This window comes from Gracilinanus agilis, chromosome 4 (assembly GCF_016433145.1).
Source record: "Gracilinanus agilis isolate LMUSP501 chromosome 4, AgileGrace, whole genome shotgun sequence".
Taxonomy (NCBI): domain Eukaryota; kingdom Metazoa; phylum Chordata; class Mammalia; order Didelphimorphia; family Didelphidae; genus Gracilinanus; species Gracilinanus agilis.
Window position 1 is genome coordinate 512506884 of NC_058133.1, and position 19626 is coordinate 512526509.

At 54.8% G+C, this 19626-nt stretch overlaps 2 protein-coding genes across 2 annotated transcripts in view; one reads left to right on the plus strand and one right to left on the minus strand.

Annotated features, from left to right (window-relative positions):
- DGKD (diacylglycerol kinase delta) overlaps positions 1–4951 on the plus strand; it is a 43162-nt gene extending 38211 nt beyond the window's left edge. The window contains exon 28 of the mRNA XM_044673308.1: positions 173–4951. Within this exon, the coding sequence (XP_044529243.1) occupies positions 173–262 (90 nt within the window). The 3' untranslated portion in view covers positions 263–4951. The remainder of the gene's footprint in view (positions 1–172) is intronic.
- A 1660-nt stretch (positions 4952–6611) lies between these two features.
- Positions 6612–19626, minus strand: part of LOC123247609 (putative methyltransferase DDB_G0268948) — an 18534-nt gene continuing 5519 nt past the window's right edge. The window contains exons 2-7 of the mRNA XM_044676555.1: positions 13550–13675; positions 13052–13212; positions 12093–12306; positions 10715–10815; positions 9100–9237; positions 6612–6785 (exon numbers count right to left, since the gene is read on the minus strand). Of these exons, the coding sequence (XP_044532490.1) occupies positions 6677–6785; positions 9100–9237; positions 10715–10815; positions 12093–12306; positions 13052–13212; positions 13550–13660 (834 nt within the window). The 5' untranslated portion in view covers positions 13661–13675 and the 3' untranslated portion in view covers positions 6612–6676. The remainder of the gene's footprint in view (positions 6786–9099; positions 9238–10714; positions 10816–12092; positions 12307–13051; positions 13213–13549; positions 13676–19626) is intronic.

Below are 19626 nucleotides of genomic sequence, written 5' to 3' on the forward strand. Positions count from 1 at the left end.
GGGCTCCGGCCGTGGGGAGGACACGCTGTGTGTGAACATGAGGGGCCTGGAAAGCCGCTGAGCCGCTTCCCGGGCTTCCTCCCTTCCGTTTGGGTTCTCCCCAACCCGTTCCTCTCCCGCCTGCGGGCTCCCCCGAGCCCCGGCTCCATGGCGGCTTCCTCTTGCCTTCCAGGACCTCGGGGTGACCAAAGTGGGCCACATGAAGAGGATCCTTCACGGAATCCGGGAGCTGAGCCGGAACCCTCCTGCCAGCGAGGCCTGAGCAGCGTCTTCACAGCCTGCGCCTGCCCCTCCTCTGCCCACTGAAGCGTCCACCGCGGGGCCCGGCGCGCCCCCTGCCTGCCTCCTGGGAGGGGGGCGCAGCTTCTATCATGGTGCTACTCTTCCCGAGCCGGGCCCGGGCAGGCCTCCTCACACAGCAACACAGCTACCTTCCGAGCCGCCGGCCCCCTCCTCTACTCCCTCCTGGCCTGCTGACAAACAACCCCCCAAATAGCCCCAGGCCGGGGCACGAAGAAGAGCCGCCAGCCCCAGCCCATGGGAAAGGCTCCTGGAGGGAGGACAGGCCCTGTCTGGAATCCTGGGGGACAGTCCCCGTCTTACGGGCCAGGAGCCTCGGGCAAATGCTTGAAGGACCCCAGAGCTCTTCTGAAGCCTCCTTGGAAGCCCCCCCCATTCCTCCTGTCCCCCCAACAAGCATGTTTCTGGAGAAGCTTAAAGGAGATAGTCAGGAGAGCCCCCGTCCATTCCTCTGGGGACAGAATGAAGGTGTATCAGATTAAATGAACAAGAGAACCCCCTTCCGCCCCCCAACCTGTCAGGCTTACTTCCCAGTGTGTACCCCCTCGGGGAGGATTCGTGGGGCCTTTTCAGAAGGGGAAGGTCTCTGGTCTTCTTCATCCTGATCATTATTGTATGAGGGTCAGAACGCTCTTCCCCAATGAAGCCACTAAGAAGTTGTTGTTTTTCAGGGGTAAGAAGGGGGGTGCCGAGTCGTCTGCCCCATCCGTCCCTGGGGTTCCTTCGTCTCCTTCCTCACTCACGAGATCTCACCACACATCAGCCAAGTCTGTTCCACAAATCTTGATAAACGGCGGCTGTCAGACACGGGACGATCCCCGGCCCCCGGAGCCGACCCCAGCCGGGCCCCCAAAGCTGCAGAAGAGACGTTCCCACACCCTCCTCCAGGCGGGGAAACATCGGGCCACGTCCTAGTCTCCTCGAGGTCACGAATCCACCGTGAGAGCAGCGCCGCCATGGCTCTTGAGAAGCTGGAGCGAGCAGAAGGGCCGGGCCGAGGGCCTCAACAGGGAGCCTCCAGGATGGCCCGAGAGACCCCCCAGCCAGCGGCCCCTCTCGGAATGGCGCTCGCTGTGCAGGGACCAGGAACGTTTGGTTAGGTTCGCCAACCACCGGTGAAGGAAGAAGCCCTGCCTGAGAGCCGCCCTCTCGTTTTACAGAGCGGGAAACTGAGGCCCAGAGACCTTTCCTTGCCAGACGGCCCGAGGTTCATGCATGGCTTGACGGCTGGGCTCCTGAAATCGTTCCTTGTTAGAAGGAAGGAGCGAGCAGAGATCCTCTTTCCATCCAGGCCTGCCGGGATCCCTTCTGGGCACGAGGCTGTGCCACTCTCAGGGGATCCTCTTCTGAGGAAGCTTCACGCCAGGCCTGTGACCTCCCCCTCCGGGTCTGTGTGCCCACCTGCTGCCGATAAGCTACCAAATCAGGCCGACGGAGATCCAGCCGAGTTACTGACACAAATTTTGGAAAACGTCTGATTTCATTCAAGAGCTCTAATATTGTGGGGGGTTCCGGGAGCCCACATGGCGACGGGCCTGCAGCCACCACAGAGGCCTGGAGGTGTCCCACCCCCTGCTCGAGAATTCCCCATGGGGGTCCCTGGGGGAGGGGGTGGCACATGACCACCCACCAGGTTGTCTGAGGAAATGCTTTCCATGGGAGCCTTATTGGTCCTGAAAGTACAATTGAAAGAAGCACCCGCTGACATGAGTGTTCTGGACAATCTCCCTTAGATGAATCAAGATGGAACTTGGAAGCCCAAACCAAAAAGCGAGGCAGGGCCGCGACTCCCTCCTGGGGTCCAGATCCTGCCCCCAGACTCGTGCTTGCCGGCCGGGATTCTGGGCCGTTCACTCGGGTGCTCTCTGCCTCAGTTTCTCCACCTGCCCAGTGAGAGGGTTGCCCTCCGGGGCCTTCCCAGCTCCAACCCTGACCCCGCGCCATGTCAGCCGTCTCTCCAGGATCTCGTTAAGGAGTTCTGCTTGTTTCATTTCAGCCCATCAGAGTCCACACAGCAGCTCAGCGGCTTCTGCTGGACGTCCTCCTGCCGTTTGTCCACGTGAGGGAAGGAGGGAGCTGAAGGGCACTCGGGGCACACGTGTCGGGGCTCTTGGCGAGCGTGCGGATCTGCCGAGGGTCCAGTTGGTGGCCTGGAGAGGCCCTCGGTTTCTCCTCCTGGCAGGCTGCCTTGTGGCCACTCGGCACGTGGGCATCTCCACCAGGACAGGGACGGAGACGTGCAGCCTCGGATCCGCCGGAGCACTCTTTGGACATTTAAAATGAAAAACGGAGTTAAAGGGAGTTTCCGATGCCGACGAGGCCTCATTTCCCAGCGTGGCTAGAATTGGGGGTCCTCGTTAGCAGAGGAAGGTGCCGGCCCGGCACCCCTCATGGAGGACGGCGGCGACACAATTCTTCTGGTCCGCCGTGGTTCAGTGCAGGTTGGGCGCGGCTGTCCCGAGAGCTGGTGGGCCGTCATCAGAGGCCTCCGACCGTTAGGAAGCATCTTTGTGTCCGGCAAAAGCCTCGTCTGGGCGGCCCCTGCCGGCTCCTCGCCGCTCCTGGCTCTGCCTCCAGAGCCCGTCTCCCACCCTGCAGCTGCCGAGGAAAACGCTGCCGCGCCTGAGCCTCCTCGAGGCCTCCCCCTGGTCTGCCCCCTCGGCTCCAGGCAGGCTGTGACCAGGGACTGGCCCTTCTCTCGCTGACCGCCGCAGCCGCTTCTGTGTGTGCTGCCTCCGTGGGCACCGCTCCGTGCCCGCCACGCCGCCCGGCTTTCTGAGCTCGGAAGAAGGCCCGACGTTATCCCTGCAACGTGTCGTCGCCCCGAGTCCGTCTCCAGGACCTCCTCCTGACGTTGTCCCGCTAGCTGTGCGCCCCTCCGGGCTCTGGCCCGCGTCCTTCTCTCGGTCCTGAACCTTCCCAGCAGCCTCTGTCCAGGCCGCCCTCCCGTCGTGTCCCGAGGAGGATTCCAGCCTCTTTGGTGACTTCGTGCCGGGCTGAACTCCACAAGGGATCCCCGGGCCTCCCTCTGCCCGCCGGGCTCGGCCTGCTCCAGAGACCGACGGCCCGCCAGCCACCTCGTTCTCAGGAATCCCGCTCTGGGCCTCCCCATCATTGTTGGCGCCTCTCCCAGCAGACGAGAAGAGCCGCGTCTGACCCGAAGGGAGGAGCAGGTTCTCGTCTCCCCACGGCTCAGCTCGGCCCTCGCAGCCACAACTTGGACCGGCCCATTTCCGTTCTATTCGGTGCGTCTCCTCGCTCCCACGTCCCTCCCTCTGCCTCTGCCCCTCCACGGCTGCCCAGGCCTCCCTCATGCCTCCTCGTCTCCTGGGGAGGCCGATCTCCCGTTCCATTCTCGGACCCGGACCCCAACTTTGTTCCTGTTTAGGGTGTCCAGCCCCCCTCTTTGCCACCTCTGAAGCCCACAAGGACTCCCTTCCGTCACCTTGTCCGAGTCCTGTGGGAGGCCTGGAGATCGTGCCGGTGGTGGGGGGGGCCTTCCCTCGGCCTCCGCAGCCTCCCCCGACGTGGACGCCTCCTTCTGGAGTTCTGACCCCGGTCTGGACTGCTCAGGGAAGTCCAGGCGGTTCGCCAAGGTCAGCCTCGGTGAATGGAATCCGCTTTTTTCTTCCTGAGAATCCGGACATTTGCCCACCCTCTGCCGGCTCGCCTTCCCTTTGGGGGTTCCCGGGGGGTCGCTCTCTGCTCCCACTGGACCACCCTGCCTTGTTTCCTGGCTCAGCTGCATGCGTGACGGATGGCGGAGAGGGGAGCTGCGACGGGCCTCCCGGGGAAAGAGGCTCCTAGGCCACGGAGAGGCCCCTGGGGGTGCTTCAGAGAAAGATGGCGCCCGGCCCGAGGGACGGGGCATGGCAGGCCTCCTCTCGGCCCTCCCCACGAGGCCAGGCTGGGCAGAAACGCCCCCATTTTACAGAGGAGACGAGCGAAGAGGCGGCTCTCGTAGGTAGCCCAACCAGCACGTGCCGGAGCCTGGGCTCAGCCCAAGGTCATCGGAGGGGCCGCTCGTGCCAGCTGCCCTCTGGGGTTCTGGTAGTGGGGCCCCCCCATCCCCCCACCCCAGCAGCAAGGCGCCCCCGTGTCGGCCGGCCTCCTTGATCGGGCGAGGAGGATCCCCGGCCTCGCTTCATTGGTCCCGAGTGCAGAAGGGCCTTCAGTGCCAGCCATCTGCGGCCGGGGTCGGGGCCGGCCTTTGCCTCGGCACGCGTGCTGAGGCCCCGGCAGACCCCCGGCTCCCCCCCGGGCAGGGCGAGGACGCCCCACGCCGCACCCCTCCCCAGGAAGGGGGTTTCCCAGCCTGCCCCAAGGACAAGCTTTTGCTTCTCGTCTTCGTCGCCGCGTGTTCTCCGTGGTAAAAGCCCAAACCAGCTTGTTTACGTGACGTCGCGGTTCTGTTCTAAACACGTGTGTGCTGTCCGCGGACACGGGCCCTGCATGCGGGGAGGAGGAGCCGAGGAGGGACCCAGCCGAGGCGTCGTGCCTTAGGACGGCCCCTGCCCCCCCTTATTTATTCCCTTAATTTATACGGTGGTTCCCCAGACCCGACGCCTCTTGTATCGAATGTACATAGTTCTCATCTGGCTGTTGTAAATACGTCCTTCTTGTACATAAAGGAAGCTTGTTTTCCATCCTTCATTGTCTGACCCATCGTCGTCATTCCCAGGCCCTCGGGCCGGGCCGGGCTGGGCTGGGGGGACACGGAAGCCAGGCCGCGGGCCTGGAGGGGCCTCGCTGGGGGGATACTAGCCAAACACAGGACCCACCAGGCACCCCGTAAGGATGGGCCTCGCATGCAGCCCCCATTTTCCAGATGGGGAAAGAGGTTGAGAGAAGTCGATGGATGCCCCAGAGTCACACCGCACGTGTGTATGAGGCTGGGTTTGAACCCTAACTTCAAGCCCTAACCTCCATCTCCTTTGCCACCTCCCCCCTTCTATTCAAGTAGGAGTTCTATGAAGCCGTGCAAGAGGACGCCATTCCCAAGGAACAGGGTTCCGCGGGGGGCCTCATGACCAGAAAGGGAGATTAAGTGCCTCCTGGGTGCCAGGCACTGTGCCAGGCTCTGGGATCCAAAGGAGGAAAGGGCACGAGGGCATGGGAGGGGGTGGTGCCCAGTCCAAGAAGAGAAACTGAGGCAGGAGCCTGTGGGGCCAAAGGCCCGGAGAGAAGGCAGGAAGCTGGGGAAGGGGGAAGGGCAGCCAGAACTGCGCTTGGCCGCCGCAGCAGTCCGGACATGGGGCACGAGGGCGGGAAGGGGGGCCCCAGAGACAAGGGTAGGCCGGTCCCTCGAGCCGCAGCTCTAGCTTGGATAAGGGGATCCCGTCAGACCGGACTCAGCACCCACCCCCGGGGAAAGGCCACCCTCTTCCCTTCCCTGCACTCCTGTGGAATTGGGTCAGGAGCAGGATGGAGATGATGGATTCAAAGCCCTAAAAGAAAAGGAATCGAGCCAAGAAGACAGCCGGGGAGCCTTCTCGGACCCAGCAGCCCCCCAAACCAGCGGCCAAAGGAAGGCCGTTGGGATACTCAGATTCGAGCCCCCGATAACGCGGAGGCTGCGTCTTCTCCCGCCACGCCGGCTCGTGCCCAGCTGCCCTGGGGACGAGGAAAGGCCCGGGAGTGGGGCGGTGTGCTGGCCGCCCTGGCGAGGACAGACACTGAAGGAATGGAGACCGCCGGGACCGGGCCCAGGATCTGGAGTCAGGAGGAGCCGAGTTCAAGTCCTGATCTGACGCTTCCTCCCTACGAGACTCTCCTCCCCTCGAAGAGGTTGGATGAGAGAAGCTCGGAAGACGGGACAACGGGGACAGGAAGGAGGCCCTAAAGGAGGCTGCTGACGGGGAGGGCGAGAAGGGCAGCCGTGGGAGGGGGCTCCTCCCTGCCCCCCTCCACGCTGGGCTCACTCTTGTGGGGTCCCTTCTGTTAGCTCCCCCGGGGCACCACACTTCCTCGCTGCTGAGCGCAGCCCGAGTAAACGAAGACGATGCCCTCTTTGTCCCCAAGTGGGAGAACTCGCGGCCCCCAGCCAGGCCCGGATGCCCAGATGTCTGCCGGGGCTTTGGCTTCTCCTCCCTCCCTGCCCTGCCATCGGCACTGAATCTTGGACTCCTGCCCCCGGGATCGTGTGCCAGGGCTGCCCAACTCCGTATCTCCAGCCGCGCGGACTTTGCCCGGCAAGGACAAACTTTGCGCTATTTACTTTGGGGAAACTCAGCCTCTCCCAAGCACAGGATGCCACGCGGGAAGGGCCCAGAGAATCCCTCAGAGCCTACATGAATGACCCAACACCGAGCTTCCTTCTGGGCCTCTTTATTGGCCTTGGAGCCGGCTCCGAGGGGAGGACTTGCTCCTCTGGAAGCTAAGGGGCCTCCTTCTCCTTCGGTGCCTTGCGAGCCAAAACACACACGTATTCGAACGATATCCCTAATGCCGTGTCGGGAGAAGATGCTTTCATGGTCTTCAAGAATCTGTAGGAACAAAGCCAAGAGGCGGGTTGTTATCTGGGCCTACGTGGCTGGGCCAAAGGGAAACGTGGTGGAGGGACGAGGCGAGAGCGAGTCTGAGCACCGAGTCTGAGCACCCCCGTGTGACACGGCTCTGGAATCCCTGACGGCCGGCCCAGCCCTCCCCATCCAGCAGAAAGATGAAGGTCGAGCAGCCTTCTATTGGCCGCTCCCTCCCTCCTCTTCCTCCCAGGCCTGTCTCTGGCCACAAATCCACGTCTGCAGGCTTCCCTGCCTCTCCCTCGCCCCAGCTCAAAGAAGACCGAAGAGGCCAAGAACAGAGCCTCGCCCCGAGGATCCAAAGCTCACCCACAGCCTCACTAAGGTCACTTTTGCTCCCCTTCTGCCCTCCCAGATCTGTGGCCCTTCATCACCTCTGGCAGCAAAGAGAAGCTCTCATTTGACATTCCAGGCTTTCACAAACTGCCTGCCTCCAACCTTTGGCCTCCCCTCCGTGCCTCCTTCCCAGCGCTCTACCCACTGTACTCGGCATGTTTAGGGAAATAAGAACTGGTTTAGCCACAGGGGAGAGGAGGTTGGAGAGGCAGGTTGGCGCCACATTGAACAAAACGTGGACTTTTTCTATAGCCAGAAAAGATCGTTGAAGGTTTATGAGTAAGACACAAACAGGCAAAATGGGAGTGTCGGTGAATCAATCTGGCAGCCGTGGGCTGAATGGATTGAAGGAGAGAGGGAATAAAAGCAAGAGACTTGCTCCAAGACTATTTCAATAATCCTGGAACAAGGACTTGTGGAAGGAGTAGCGATGGAAGAGACGTGACAGATGGGAGACAAAGGGAGAAGCAGGAATCAGTGAAACTTGTTGGCTACAATGGAGTGAAGGATGGAGAGAAGCTCAGAAACCGTAGGAAGAAGGAGGAAGAGTTAGTTTGGGGAGAAAGGTGATGAGCTCAGTTTGAGAATAGGGGCCTCAAAAGGCGGAAGGCATGGCAAGTTATGCTGATTCAAGGCTGGAATTTGAAACAGTGGATTGAGGTAGAGGGCAATTACAAGGAATGTCTAACCCTAAGTCAGACATTTCGGGGGAAAGACTAATAATTCAGCCCCCGTAGATGCAAGGACAAATTAAATACCTTTGGCTTCTACTTATCTGACTGGATAATATGTCTTCCAAAAGAAATTGGTACCTGTAGGCAAAGATTCTTTAGAGAGAAGAATTTCTTAAAGCTACCAGAAGACTGAGAATTATCAGCTTTCTCATTTTTTATGGAGAGAGCAAGTGGGGTTTTTGGTTTTTTCCTGTTCTGAAACTAGGTATGTGAACTGCTTGCCTCTCACTTAAGTAAATAAATAAATACAAATTAAATCTAAAACCTTGGCTTTTAAGAGCTCTCTCCTCCTAAGAGGTAGCATCTCAGCTGAAGCCTATAACCCAAACCAGAAGTCATAAGAAACCCTAGAAACGGGTTAACTTGAAGTCCATGGATAGAGTTCAAGGGATCCATCAACCTGGGTGGGAAGGGGAAGAACTATATCTTTGATTTCACTTGACCTCTAACAGAAATTTAGCATTTCCCTTAATTATTTAAAAACATGATTCTGAGAAGTCTCGTCCATAGGCTTCACCACACTGGCAACTCTACATCATTGTCAGAGATATGATTGACCTCTCTGTACATGCCTCTTGGCCACATATGCTCCCACAAGCATGCCTTTCCTTTGACGGGAGGGGAATCAATGGGAGACTGTGCCTCAGTTTTTGAAGAAAGAATGTTCAAATACAGTGCCATTTCATTAAATCCCTTCACTTTGAGCTAATTGTATCTTCTGGCTGACTAGTAGAAGTAAACACATCGGTGGGGGCTCATAAGCTATGCCTTTTCCAAGGCGATTCAGATCCAAAAATTCCCTTATATCTGAGTCATCTTTGCTGAGAGTCTCCAACATAAAAGGGGAAGTTCTGTGTAGATATACTGAATTTAAAATAATAGTGAGACAGCCAAGTAGACCTATGAGATTGGAGACCACAAAAGAGAGCAAGGATAGAAACAGATTTTGGAGAGTTAATCATATGAGGTGATGGCGGGTGCTCTGGGAGGGTAGAAGAGCCTGAAGGGAACAAGTTGGGTGAGACAAGGACTGACTCTAGGGGAGAAGAAAACCTAGTGTGAGTCAGAGGAGAACCAGGCCAGGTCCAATCATGCCAGGCATTACGGAAGCCAGAACTGCCAGAATTTGGGACAGAAACTTGGTTCTGCTCTTGGAACCTCATCGAAAGCAATATTCTGAGATGCCCTGGACCCGAGCTGATTCTTACCTCTCCTGAGTCTGCTGCAGGAAGGCTTTGGCTGCCTCTGGCTGGGCTTTCTGAAAAGTCTGGAACATGGAAAAAGATTGCATGAGTCCTATCAGGCCGGCGACCGTGAAGGAAATTTCTTTTGAATGAAAAAGAGTTCTGCAATGAAGAAAACAATCAAAGTAAGTTCCAGTTTTTTGTGGAATGAGAAACACAATGAAAAATGGCCGCTGATCCTCACATTATAACATTTAGAAGCCCTTTAAGGTTTCTGACATGCTTTACCATCCGTTATCCCATTTGGTCACACAACCATCCACGGAGGTAGGTTCTGGAGATATTATTAGCTCCACTTTATGGATGAGGAAGCTGAGAGATGAAACAAAAGTGCCCTGACTCAAGCCTGGATTCAAATCCCACCTCTGACATTTGCTCCCTGTTTGACAAGTGGCTCACCATTTCTTCTGGGAAAAGTTTCTACATCTGCGAAAGGGTTGGCCTCTGAGGTCTCACCCAGCTTTAGAGAAACAATGACTTGAATAGGGTCATATAGTCAGCCAGCTGAAGAGATTTGAACCTAGATCTTCCCAAATCCGGGAGTAGCATCTAATGCTCCTTTAGGTGCTATTAAAATCCCATTCATAACACCCCAAAAAGCTTTTGTAATAGGCTTCCTGATGAGGTGATGCAGATGTCTGATGTTTTCACACCATGTCTGATTCTTTCTGGGTAGAAAAGCAATTAATTTGTTTTTTCTGGAATGATTCCAATACCAGCTCATGGGGTAATAGTCCTTCTTTGGGTCCACCCATAAAAGAAGCTAGAGGAGATCTCTCCCAGTTCTAGAATCTCTTTGAATGGTGCAGCCTAATCCATATTCTGTTGGATGACAGAGATGACATCTTCTGGGCACAAAACTCTCTCACAGGTGGGACTTGGATTCAAGTTTTCCCACAGGGGGAAGCTGGGTGGCTCAGTGGATGGAGAGCCAGGCCCAGAGACGGGAGGTCCTGGGTTCAAATCTGGGCTCAGACACTTCCTAGTTGTGTGACCCTGGGCAAGTCACTTGATCCCCATTGCTTAGCCCTTACCACTCTTCTGCCTTGGAACCAATACATAGTACTGACTCTAAGATGGAAGGTGAGGGTTTTAATTAGAAAAAAAAAGTTTTCCCACAGACATTAAGAAATAGTCAGAAATTACTTAATAAATTCATATTTATAAGTATGAAACTGAAAACCCTCTTGGAGAGTTCCTTCCAATAATGAGTTGTTTTCCCATAATCCTATATAAGGGGGGCAGCTGGGTAGCTCAGTGGATTGAGAGTCAGGCCTAGAGACAGGAGGCCCTGGGTTCAAATCTAGCCTCAGACACTTCCCAGCTGGGTGACCCTGGGCAAGTCACTTGACCCCCTTTGCCTACCCTCACCACTCTTCCACCTAGGAGCCAATACACAGTACTGACTCCAAGATGGAAGGCGAGGGTTTAAAATAATACTACTAATAATCATTCTATACAAGGCGTCTCAAAAATCTTGGTGATGTTTTAGGCTATCAAATTTAAAGCTATTAAAGCTCTACTAAGACTGGGGCTGCCTTGTATAAGAAAGGACCCCAGAACTGCCCTGTTTTCTCACCTTTTTTTGTCTGGAAAAGGCACGAGATCGAATATCTCTTGGTATTCCGAAAGGACGAGACTCAGTTTTTCGTTGGCATACTTGTTAAGGACGGTTTGAGTCTGCAATGAGAGAAGTGGGTCAGACAGGAAGGAAGAATCCCGGCTCACTGCCTGCAGGTGCCCCTGGGGTGGACGTCTGGGTCAGCCGCCCCGCCGGCCCCGCATAGAAGGCCGCTGAGGGTTGGCCCCGGCCCTCGTGCCATCAGGGAGCCTCCATGGGGAATTCTCTGTGGAAGCCAAGTGCTGAGGAGGCAGGTTGGCTGGACCTTCTGAACTAGGGCTTCCTGGGTAGATTGGGGGCGTCTGAACTGAGATGGGGAAAAGAGGCCGGTTTTTCTGTCATCTCTAACCGAAGTTGAGCCTTTCCTTCAACCTCGTTTTCCTACTTTGGGGTCCACGTGGCTCCCCCATGCCCCTGCCGTGGCTGCCTTTGCCCCCAACAACTTGCTGCGCCCCCCTCGTGGCCACAGGCGGACAGTCCCCAGAGGAGAGCATGGCGGGGGGAGGAGGAGCTGCCCAGGGAGGGGGCTCCCCGCATCCTGCCCCGGGAGGGACCGTCTCTTCCATTTTCTCGCCACGGCCCATTTGTGGGGAAGGGAAAGCGTGCGGTAAGCAGGCTCGCAGCCCGTGGGGGCCTCCAGACAGACGGGGAGGAGCTTGGGTGGATGTTCGGCAAAGGACCCAAACCCATTTCCCAGCTCCACAGACCACTCTGCCATGGGGGAAGGGCCACGGCATCATCAGTTTGGGCAAAAGAAAATCCAGAAGCTCCACGAGAGGCTCTTTCCTCTCTAAGGCCCTCCTTCCTGCCTTCAGAACATTCTAAAACACAAGGATGAGGGCGAGGCAAACGGGGATAAGTGACTTGTCTAGGGTCACACACCTAAGAAGTGTCTGAGGTCAGATTCGAACCCAAGTCCTCCTGATTCCAGACCTGGCACTGTATCCACTGCACTGTCCCCCAAGCCTTCATTCTTCTTCTTTTTTTTATCCTTACTTTCTGTCTTAGAATCCATACAGTGAATTGGTTTCAAAGCAGAAGAGCAGTAAGGGCTAAGCCGTGAGGGTCACCTGCGAGAAGCGTCTAGAATTTGAACCCAGGACTGACGCCTGGATCTCAGTTCACTGAGCTACTCGCTGTCCTGCCCAGTCCCCGAATCTCTTTTCCAAAGCTCACACGGGCAGCCCAAAACCAAATATGGGTGAGTCGGGGACTGGCCCGAAGCCTCCCCAGTTCCTCTGGGTGGGCAGCTGGTTACTAGTGTAGAAAGTGGCCCCGGCGAGGACTCTCCTCCTCTGGGGGTTCTCCGGCCAGGAAAGCAGCCACCGAGACCCACCTCCTGGTAGATGGCGTTGAGCTCCGCCGAGCAGTCTCCGTAGCAAATCTTGATTCTCGGGGTGTAGGTGCTGAGGCTGACGCAGCCCCCCGGCTTCAGGACCCGCTCCAGCTCCCTCATGAAGACCTTTAGGTCAAACCAGTGGGCGGCCGTGAAGGCGGTGAGCAGGTCCACAGAGGCATCCTCTACGGGGAGATCTTCTGCCGGGCACACGCTACAGGGCAAGACAAAGCCAGTGACCACCCCAGACAAGGAGGGGGACAGGACCGAGATCAGTCGGGCTCTCTGTCCCTCTGTCTCTCTGGCTCTCCCTTCCCCCTACTCCCTCTTCCTCTCTCTTTCTCCCTCTTCTGTCTCTCTCTCAGCACACATACACACACAGAGTCAGCAGACATTTCCTGAATGGCATGTTGGTGCCAACCATTCTCTTTCCTCCCAGTTTCTGACTGGAGTGGAGCGAGGTGCCATTTCTGATGTAGAGCTGGAGGCACTGGCGAGCCCTCTGCCCCTTCCCCTTTGTACTCTGGAAGTGGCTCAGGGCAAAAGGCAGATGGGGGTCCTTCTCTCCTAGAGCCAGAGCTCATCTCCACGGCCAAGGACGCCTCTCTTCTCCCTCCACATTCTGGAAAGCAGCCAGATGGCCCAGCTGCCCCTTGATAGCTAATAGGGAGCTGCCCCCCTGCTCTCAGCCCCCTCCAGGGGCTTCCTGTTAACTCCAGTATCAAAGAGAGAATCATCTGGTGGACCATGAAAGCCCTTCAGGACATCTGAGCCCAGCATCTAGTCTTCTCATGCCTTCTGCCTCCTACTGAGGAAGGGAAGTGGGTGCCCTTCCTTACGGAGCCCCAAGGCTGAGAAGGAAGGGTTGCCTCCGCTTCCCTCTCTGGGAATCCGAGGGATGAGGCGGGACGTCCAAGGGTCCTCAGGGTCCGCAGGAGAGATCTTTGGGGCAAACTTACCAGTAAGACACGTGGGCCTGGCTGTGGGCCTGCTTGGCCTGCTGGATCTGCGCTTCACTGATGTCTGTGCCCAAGACCCTGGCAAAGTGAGGGCCCAGGACCTGCGTGCTCTGGCCTGATCCGCAGCCAACATCCACGGCCAGTTCGTAGGGTTTGCCTTTCTAAGGAAAGAGACCAACGCCCAGCCTGAGCCTTCCCACTTCGGGGACCTACGAAGAGCTTGATGGGAAGGGGGGGTACAGTAGGGAAGGAGGCACCAAGCAAGGGAAGTGAGGACCCCCCGTGGCTGAGGGGAGGCTTCAGGGTCCCTCCGCTTACCAGCCTGGAGCTCCGGGCCTCCATGGATGGAGAGGAAGCTCTCACGAGCATCTTTCTCCGAGGCTGCCCAGAGGACCGACAGAGCCGGTAGGCAGAAGCGCTCGGTGGTGATGTGACGGTGAGGGAAAGCCAGGCGAAGGAAAAGTGGAGGCAGCCCCAGAGCTTCCCCAGAGATCTTACCTTCTCTTCTAAGTAGGAGAAGATGATGCTGAGGAGCTCGTCCGGGGGAGAGAAGCGGTGCTTCTGGTAAATGGCGGCATGGTCTTTCCCCTCAAACAGGTGGACAGACATGCCGGCCGGCCAGCCCTGAAAAAGAGAGTCACAGTTCACACCTGTTAGGCTTCCTCGGTCATTGGCGGGTCACATGAGTCACCTGAATCAGGGCCAGCTCGGCTTGGCTTAGCCGCGGTGACAAAGCTTCCACACACTGGGAGTGGGGTGGGACCTGCTGGGGTTGGGCTCCAGGAGAATAGGACGCCGGCGAACATTGGCCACCTCCTTCTCAGCCAACCATCCACCACCTTGGAAGTGATGAATAGAGATCACAGACGCCCAATCCACTTTTTTTTTAACTCTTAGCTTCAGTTTAGAGTCCATCTAAGCATTGCTCCAAGGCAGAAGAGTGGTTCAAGGCTAGGCAAAGGGGGTCAAGTGACTTGCCCAGAGTCACCCAGCTAGGATGTGTCTGAGATCAGATTGGAACCCAGGACCTCCCCTCTCTAGGCCTAGCTCTCCATCCACTGAGCTACCCAGCTGCCCCCAGCATTATTAGCCTTTTGTCTCCCAGGTCACCTGGTGCTCTTCTGTGTCCACAAAATCCTCCAAATCCTTTTTTTCACAAGAATGGCTTTCTCATAGCTCAGAGCAGATCTGGGGCTGGAAAGAACCTCAGAGAACCCCATCTCCAACTGCCTCATCTGACAGATGGGGAAACTGAGGCCTGGTGAGGCTACATGTCTAGCCCATTAAGGACCTACTGCATGTAAGACATGAGTGAAAAAGAGAAACCAAAAGAGCCCCAGCCTTAAGGAGCTACAATTTTTCAGGGGTGCAACATGCATCCCCCAAAAAAGTAGAGTAGGAAGAAAATTGATTCAGGGAGAGTGGGGAAGAGGTCAGGGAAGGCTTCAAGGAGGGCTGAGAGCCAAGGGGAGCCTCGAAGGGCAGCCAAGAGGAGGGGGTGCATTCCCGGAAACTTGGGGGGATGGCCTGGGCGACACTTTACGTAACACTCCACTGAAATGTGTCAAGCAACATACAAGCACTGATGGGTCACCTTCCACATGCCCGGGCCTCGGCTACGTCCCTGCCTTCGAGGAGTCTCCATGCTGTCCCAACCAGAAACCGTGTGGGAAGTGCCGAGGGACAGGCTGAGAGAAGACGCCTCCGCCCCCAGCTGCGCAGGGTTGGAAGTCGCCTGGCTATAGAACACGCTGTGCCATTTCCAGATTTTTTTTTTGTACATTGATTGGTTTGGGCCCATTTCTTTCTCCTCCTTTTTTCTTGAAAAAGGATATTCTGGGGGATGAGGGAGGGTTCTTGGGGAGGGAGGGAGGATGGATGAGGATGGAGAATGTCAAACAAAAGACAATAAATGTTTGGTTTTCAGAGAAGGAGGGCAGCAAAGTGGCTCAGTGGATAGAGTGCCAGGTCTGGAGTCAGGAGGGCCCAAGTTCAAATCCAGCCTCAGACACTTCCTAGCTGTGTGACCCTGGCCAAGTCACTTCACTCCATTGGCCTCCATTTCCTCATCTTTAAAATGAGCCAGAGAAGGAAGGACATGGCAGACCACTCTAGTCTCTCTGCCAGGAAAACCCCAAAGAGTCAGACACAACAGAGCAACAACAACAAATGAAAGAGAAAAACACGCACATGAGTAGATAATGCCAAGAAGTTGGGGGAGGGCAGGGAGAGGGCGACGCTTGCGCTGAGAGAGTCTAAGAGTCCAAGGGGAGGAAGGAGAACATTCCAGGCCTGGGGGCGGGGTGGTGGGTGGCAATGCCAGGCTGTGCCAAGGTGAGGAGATAAGATAAGTTGTGAACTAAGAACCACAATCTCATTTGGTCCTGATAACAGCCCTGGGAGGTAAGCCCTGCTTTTCTTTTTTCAGCCCTTTCCTTCTGTCCTCAAATCAATACCATGTATCAGTTCCAAGGCAGAAGAGCAGTCAGGACTAGGCAGTGGGAGCTGAGTGACTTGCCCAGCGTCACCCAGCTAGGAGGAGTCTGAGGCCAGATTTGAACCCAGGACCTCTCATCTCTGAACCTGGCTCTCCATCCACAGAGCCACCCAGCTGTCCCCTAGAGGTGCTGCTTTTATCCCTATTTTATAGTTGAGGAAACTGAGGAAGAGAGAGGCGAAGTGGCTTGCCCAGGTGTCTGAAGTCAGATTGGAACTCGGGTCTTCTCAATTCCATACCCAGCATTCTCTCCACAAGGGCAGTTTGTTTGGGAGAGAGGATGTGCAGAGGGGAGTCGTGTGTAATCAACTGGAGGACTAGAGCAGAGCAAAAGGCAGTGACACGGTCAGACCCAGGGTGGGCAGGAAGCCTCCAGCCTTCACCTGATTTAAACAGCGAATTACCCTGCGTGCCCAGGAAAGGGAAGCCACGTAGAGGTGGCACATCCTTTCCGGGTGAAGCCACATTGGTTTGATGACAACTTCTCTTCCTAAGAGTTCATGAACTATCCCTTTAATGAACCGTCCCAGAATCGGGACAAGCCTCCATCCATTTTCTTTCCTTTATAGAAAAAATGAGACATTGCCCTTTTTCTAGCCCTTGAACATACTGTCTTCACTTCACTAATCGTTAAAGGCAGCAAAATGGCAAGGGAGACAGAACCCTGAATCTGACAATCACAAAGACCTGAGTTCAAATCCAGCTTCAGAGATTTCCTCTGGGCAAATCACTGGACCTGCTTGCCTCAGTTTCTTCATCTGTAAAATGGGGATAATAATAGCACTTCTCTCCCAGGTTGCTATGAGGATCAAACAAGAACACGGGTTTTCATTTTGCCAACCTTAAAGTACTATTTACCTTCTAATTGTTATTGTTGTTAATCATCATCATCATCATCATCATCTGTCTACCAGTTCTTGCAGTACCGTGGGATATAATGACTTATGCCTGGTTATAAACTAATAAAGGGTAGCTGGATACTCTCTTGTTTTTCCTTTATTTAGGTTTCCATTCTCTATTTTGTTCTATTCTCGTCAGTCCAGAGATCATTTTCTTGGAAAGAGAAAACATCAACCAAATCAAAATTGAGTGGTTCAGCCTTCTCTCAGTGGCCTCTTAGCATCTCACTCAAGATGATCATCAATCAGTCTCTTGAATTCAGCTCTTGTCCCCAATAGAGCTAACACAATCCTTTTTCTTCCCTTTAGCACTTCTGGCCAGACCCAATTCTTCTGGGTTTGGGTGCTCTTGGCATGGTCCTTATTGCCCCAGGGCACTCTTGATCCTCCTTAGATGTGTTCCCTTGCCTTCATCTTCTGTTCCTGTCCTTTTACAAACTTGCTGTAGCTAAAGAGGTCTCGGTGTACCCTCCTTAGACAGCAGCCCCTTTTCTTCATCAGAATTATTCTCGCTTATGTCTTGGAATTGCCTCCTTGGGAATTTCCCACCCCCTTGGGCTCTCCTACCAAATATCAAGCCATTGGAGTCTTTGTAGCTTTTCTCCAAACTCTTTAAAAACATTTCTCAGAGGAAACAAGATATGTTCAATCCTATAACTTGGGAAGAGTTGGGTGGAGATTTGATATTACATGTAATTGGCAAAAAATAAAACTATACAAATATACTTGATAATAAATATATGATGTAGATAGAGTATATGATATATTTATAAATGTATCGTGTAATTAAAATCTATTTTAAAATATCTCTCCCAGAGTCCACGGTACACATTAGACTTCCTCTTCTTTTTTTCCTTCTTTTTTTCTTTTTTAAACTCTTACCCTCTGTCTTAGAATTAAGTATCAGTTCCAAGGCGGAAGGGCAGTAAGGGTTAGACAATGGGGGTTAAGTGACTTGCCCAGGGTCACCCAGCTAGGAAGCTCTTCTGCCTTAAAACCTGTATTGATTTTAAACCAGAAGATAAGGATTTTGTTTAATGTAATCCAGCACGTTTTTTCTCCTTCTGTTCAATTCTGAACATTATCCACCTGCAGTGTCTGCCCAAGATGAACTAATTCTGTGTGTTATCTAATCAGCTCCACAAAGGCATTCTTCATCCACTTGGTTTTTGCAGTGTGGATGGTTAGGCTGAATTCATTCTAGTCAGCTTGTGGTCTGTTGGGAGCTTGGCAATGAGACGGGGCTTAATACAACAGGTACGATAACTCCGTGGAAGGGGAAAGGGGCCATTTTGCAATTTCCATTATCTCCTTTGATTCACCAATGGCCACAACCAGGCTGGTTCCCCAGGGATCCGGCCTCTCCAAATGTAGCCACGCTGGCTCCTAGAAAGCAGACAGAGGCTCTTTCGGGGGATGGGACTCCAAGTCTTTCCAGGCTGACAGAGCCTGCAGCATCTGTGTTCTGCTCCTTAGTCTCTGATGTGGCATTGGATATAGGACTTTCGGGGTTCCTGGCTAAATTCTAGCCATCCTTCAAGGCCAAGGTCAAAGGCTATCTACTCCGGAAATGCTCTCTCCCCCATCCTTCTTCTCTCCTCACCACAAGTGATCTCCTTCCTCCTCCTTCCACTTTTATCGTCCTCACCTGGCACTTAACACACAGCCCTTTCTGAACTCTGATTATCTGCATCTGCAACTTGTCCTCTTCACCCCAACCATCTCTGGTCCTGGGGCTGCTGCTGCCGCTGATCCCGCCAAAGCAGGCGTCCGGAAAATGATGTACCCAGACCCAAGCTTCTTCACCCTCCAGCCCCAGCCAGCCAGCCGGGGCCAAATCCCTGCTGCTTTCCGCCTCTCCCTTTGAACAAAAATTCACAAAATGCCTCGGAAGAGAGAAGAGAATCCGATTGGATCTCTGCCCTCCCAGAGTTTATCATTTGGTTCTAGAAAGGCTCATTCCGTTCACCAAACCAGTGACTTCCCAGATCCAAACACCCTTCCCCGGCCCCCTTAGTAGAATGGCAGCTTCTTGAGGACAGGGACTCTGTCTTTCCATTGGCATTCCCCACTGCTTAGCCCAGTGCCTGACATAATAAATGCCAAATAAATGCTTTTCCCCATTCATTCATTCGTTTGTTCATTCATTCATTCGTTCATCATTCATTCGTTCATCATTCATTCGTTCATCATTCATTCGTTCATCATTCATTCGTTCATCATTCATTCATTCGTTCATTCATTCATTCATTCATTCATTCATTCATTCCCATCTCACCTTAGACTTCTAACTGAATGTTCTGACAGGGAAGGGATCAAATCTTATCCCTCAGCACATTCTAAGCATTTGATGACTCAACAGGTAGGCACATGCCTCCTTGGGCTATGGGTAAAGCCACTCCCACGGAGCGCCCTTCCTTTCCCAGCCAAGTTGAAACCCCCAGGGCTGTGCTGCTTGGTGAGTAGAGAGGTCGGAACTAGTCACTACTGAACAAGGGCAATGACAAGGACAAGGGCACCTCGGCCACGTGGAGACCCGGAGAGCCCTGCGCGCTCCTTCTGCCCTGGAGCGAGGGGTCAGCCCCCTCCTCGGGGTGTTGTCCCATTCTTTGATTTGTTTGCTTCCGTTAGCCTCTAACTCGCCCCGAACACTTTCTATTTCCGGCTCTTCCGTCCTCCCTCCTCCCCTCCCCCTCGTCTCCCTCCGGCTGGAAGTCCAGGCGTCTCTCCAAGTCTCCATCCCGCTGCTGGCTGGCGGGAGCTGAGACCTCCTCGGGCAGCGGCTGCCCTCCACGCCTCGGGGCACTCGCGCTCCCGCCGCCAGGCTGGGGGAGGCTGCCGGGTCTCTTTTAACCCTACGCCGCTTCGCAGCCCCGGAGCGGAAGCCCAGCCGCCGGCCTCGATTTCTTTTTCCTCTGAAAGTAAATTTCCGCCGTTTGGGGGTTTGAAGCTGGATGTCAAAAGCGGGGCCACAATCAAAGGAGCCCTCGGAGGGCCACTCGGAAAACTCGGCTGTGAAAACTAGAAAAGGGGCAGCCGCGAACCCGCAGCCTTAGGACTCCCCGCGGCTCCCCGAACCCCGGCTGTTAAGCTACCGCGCGGGGAATAAGTGCACTCCGGGGCTCCCCAGTACTAAGGGAGTCGGGTGTGTCCGGCGGTTTTGTTTTTTGAGAGAGGGA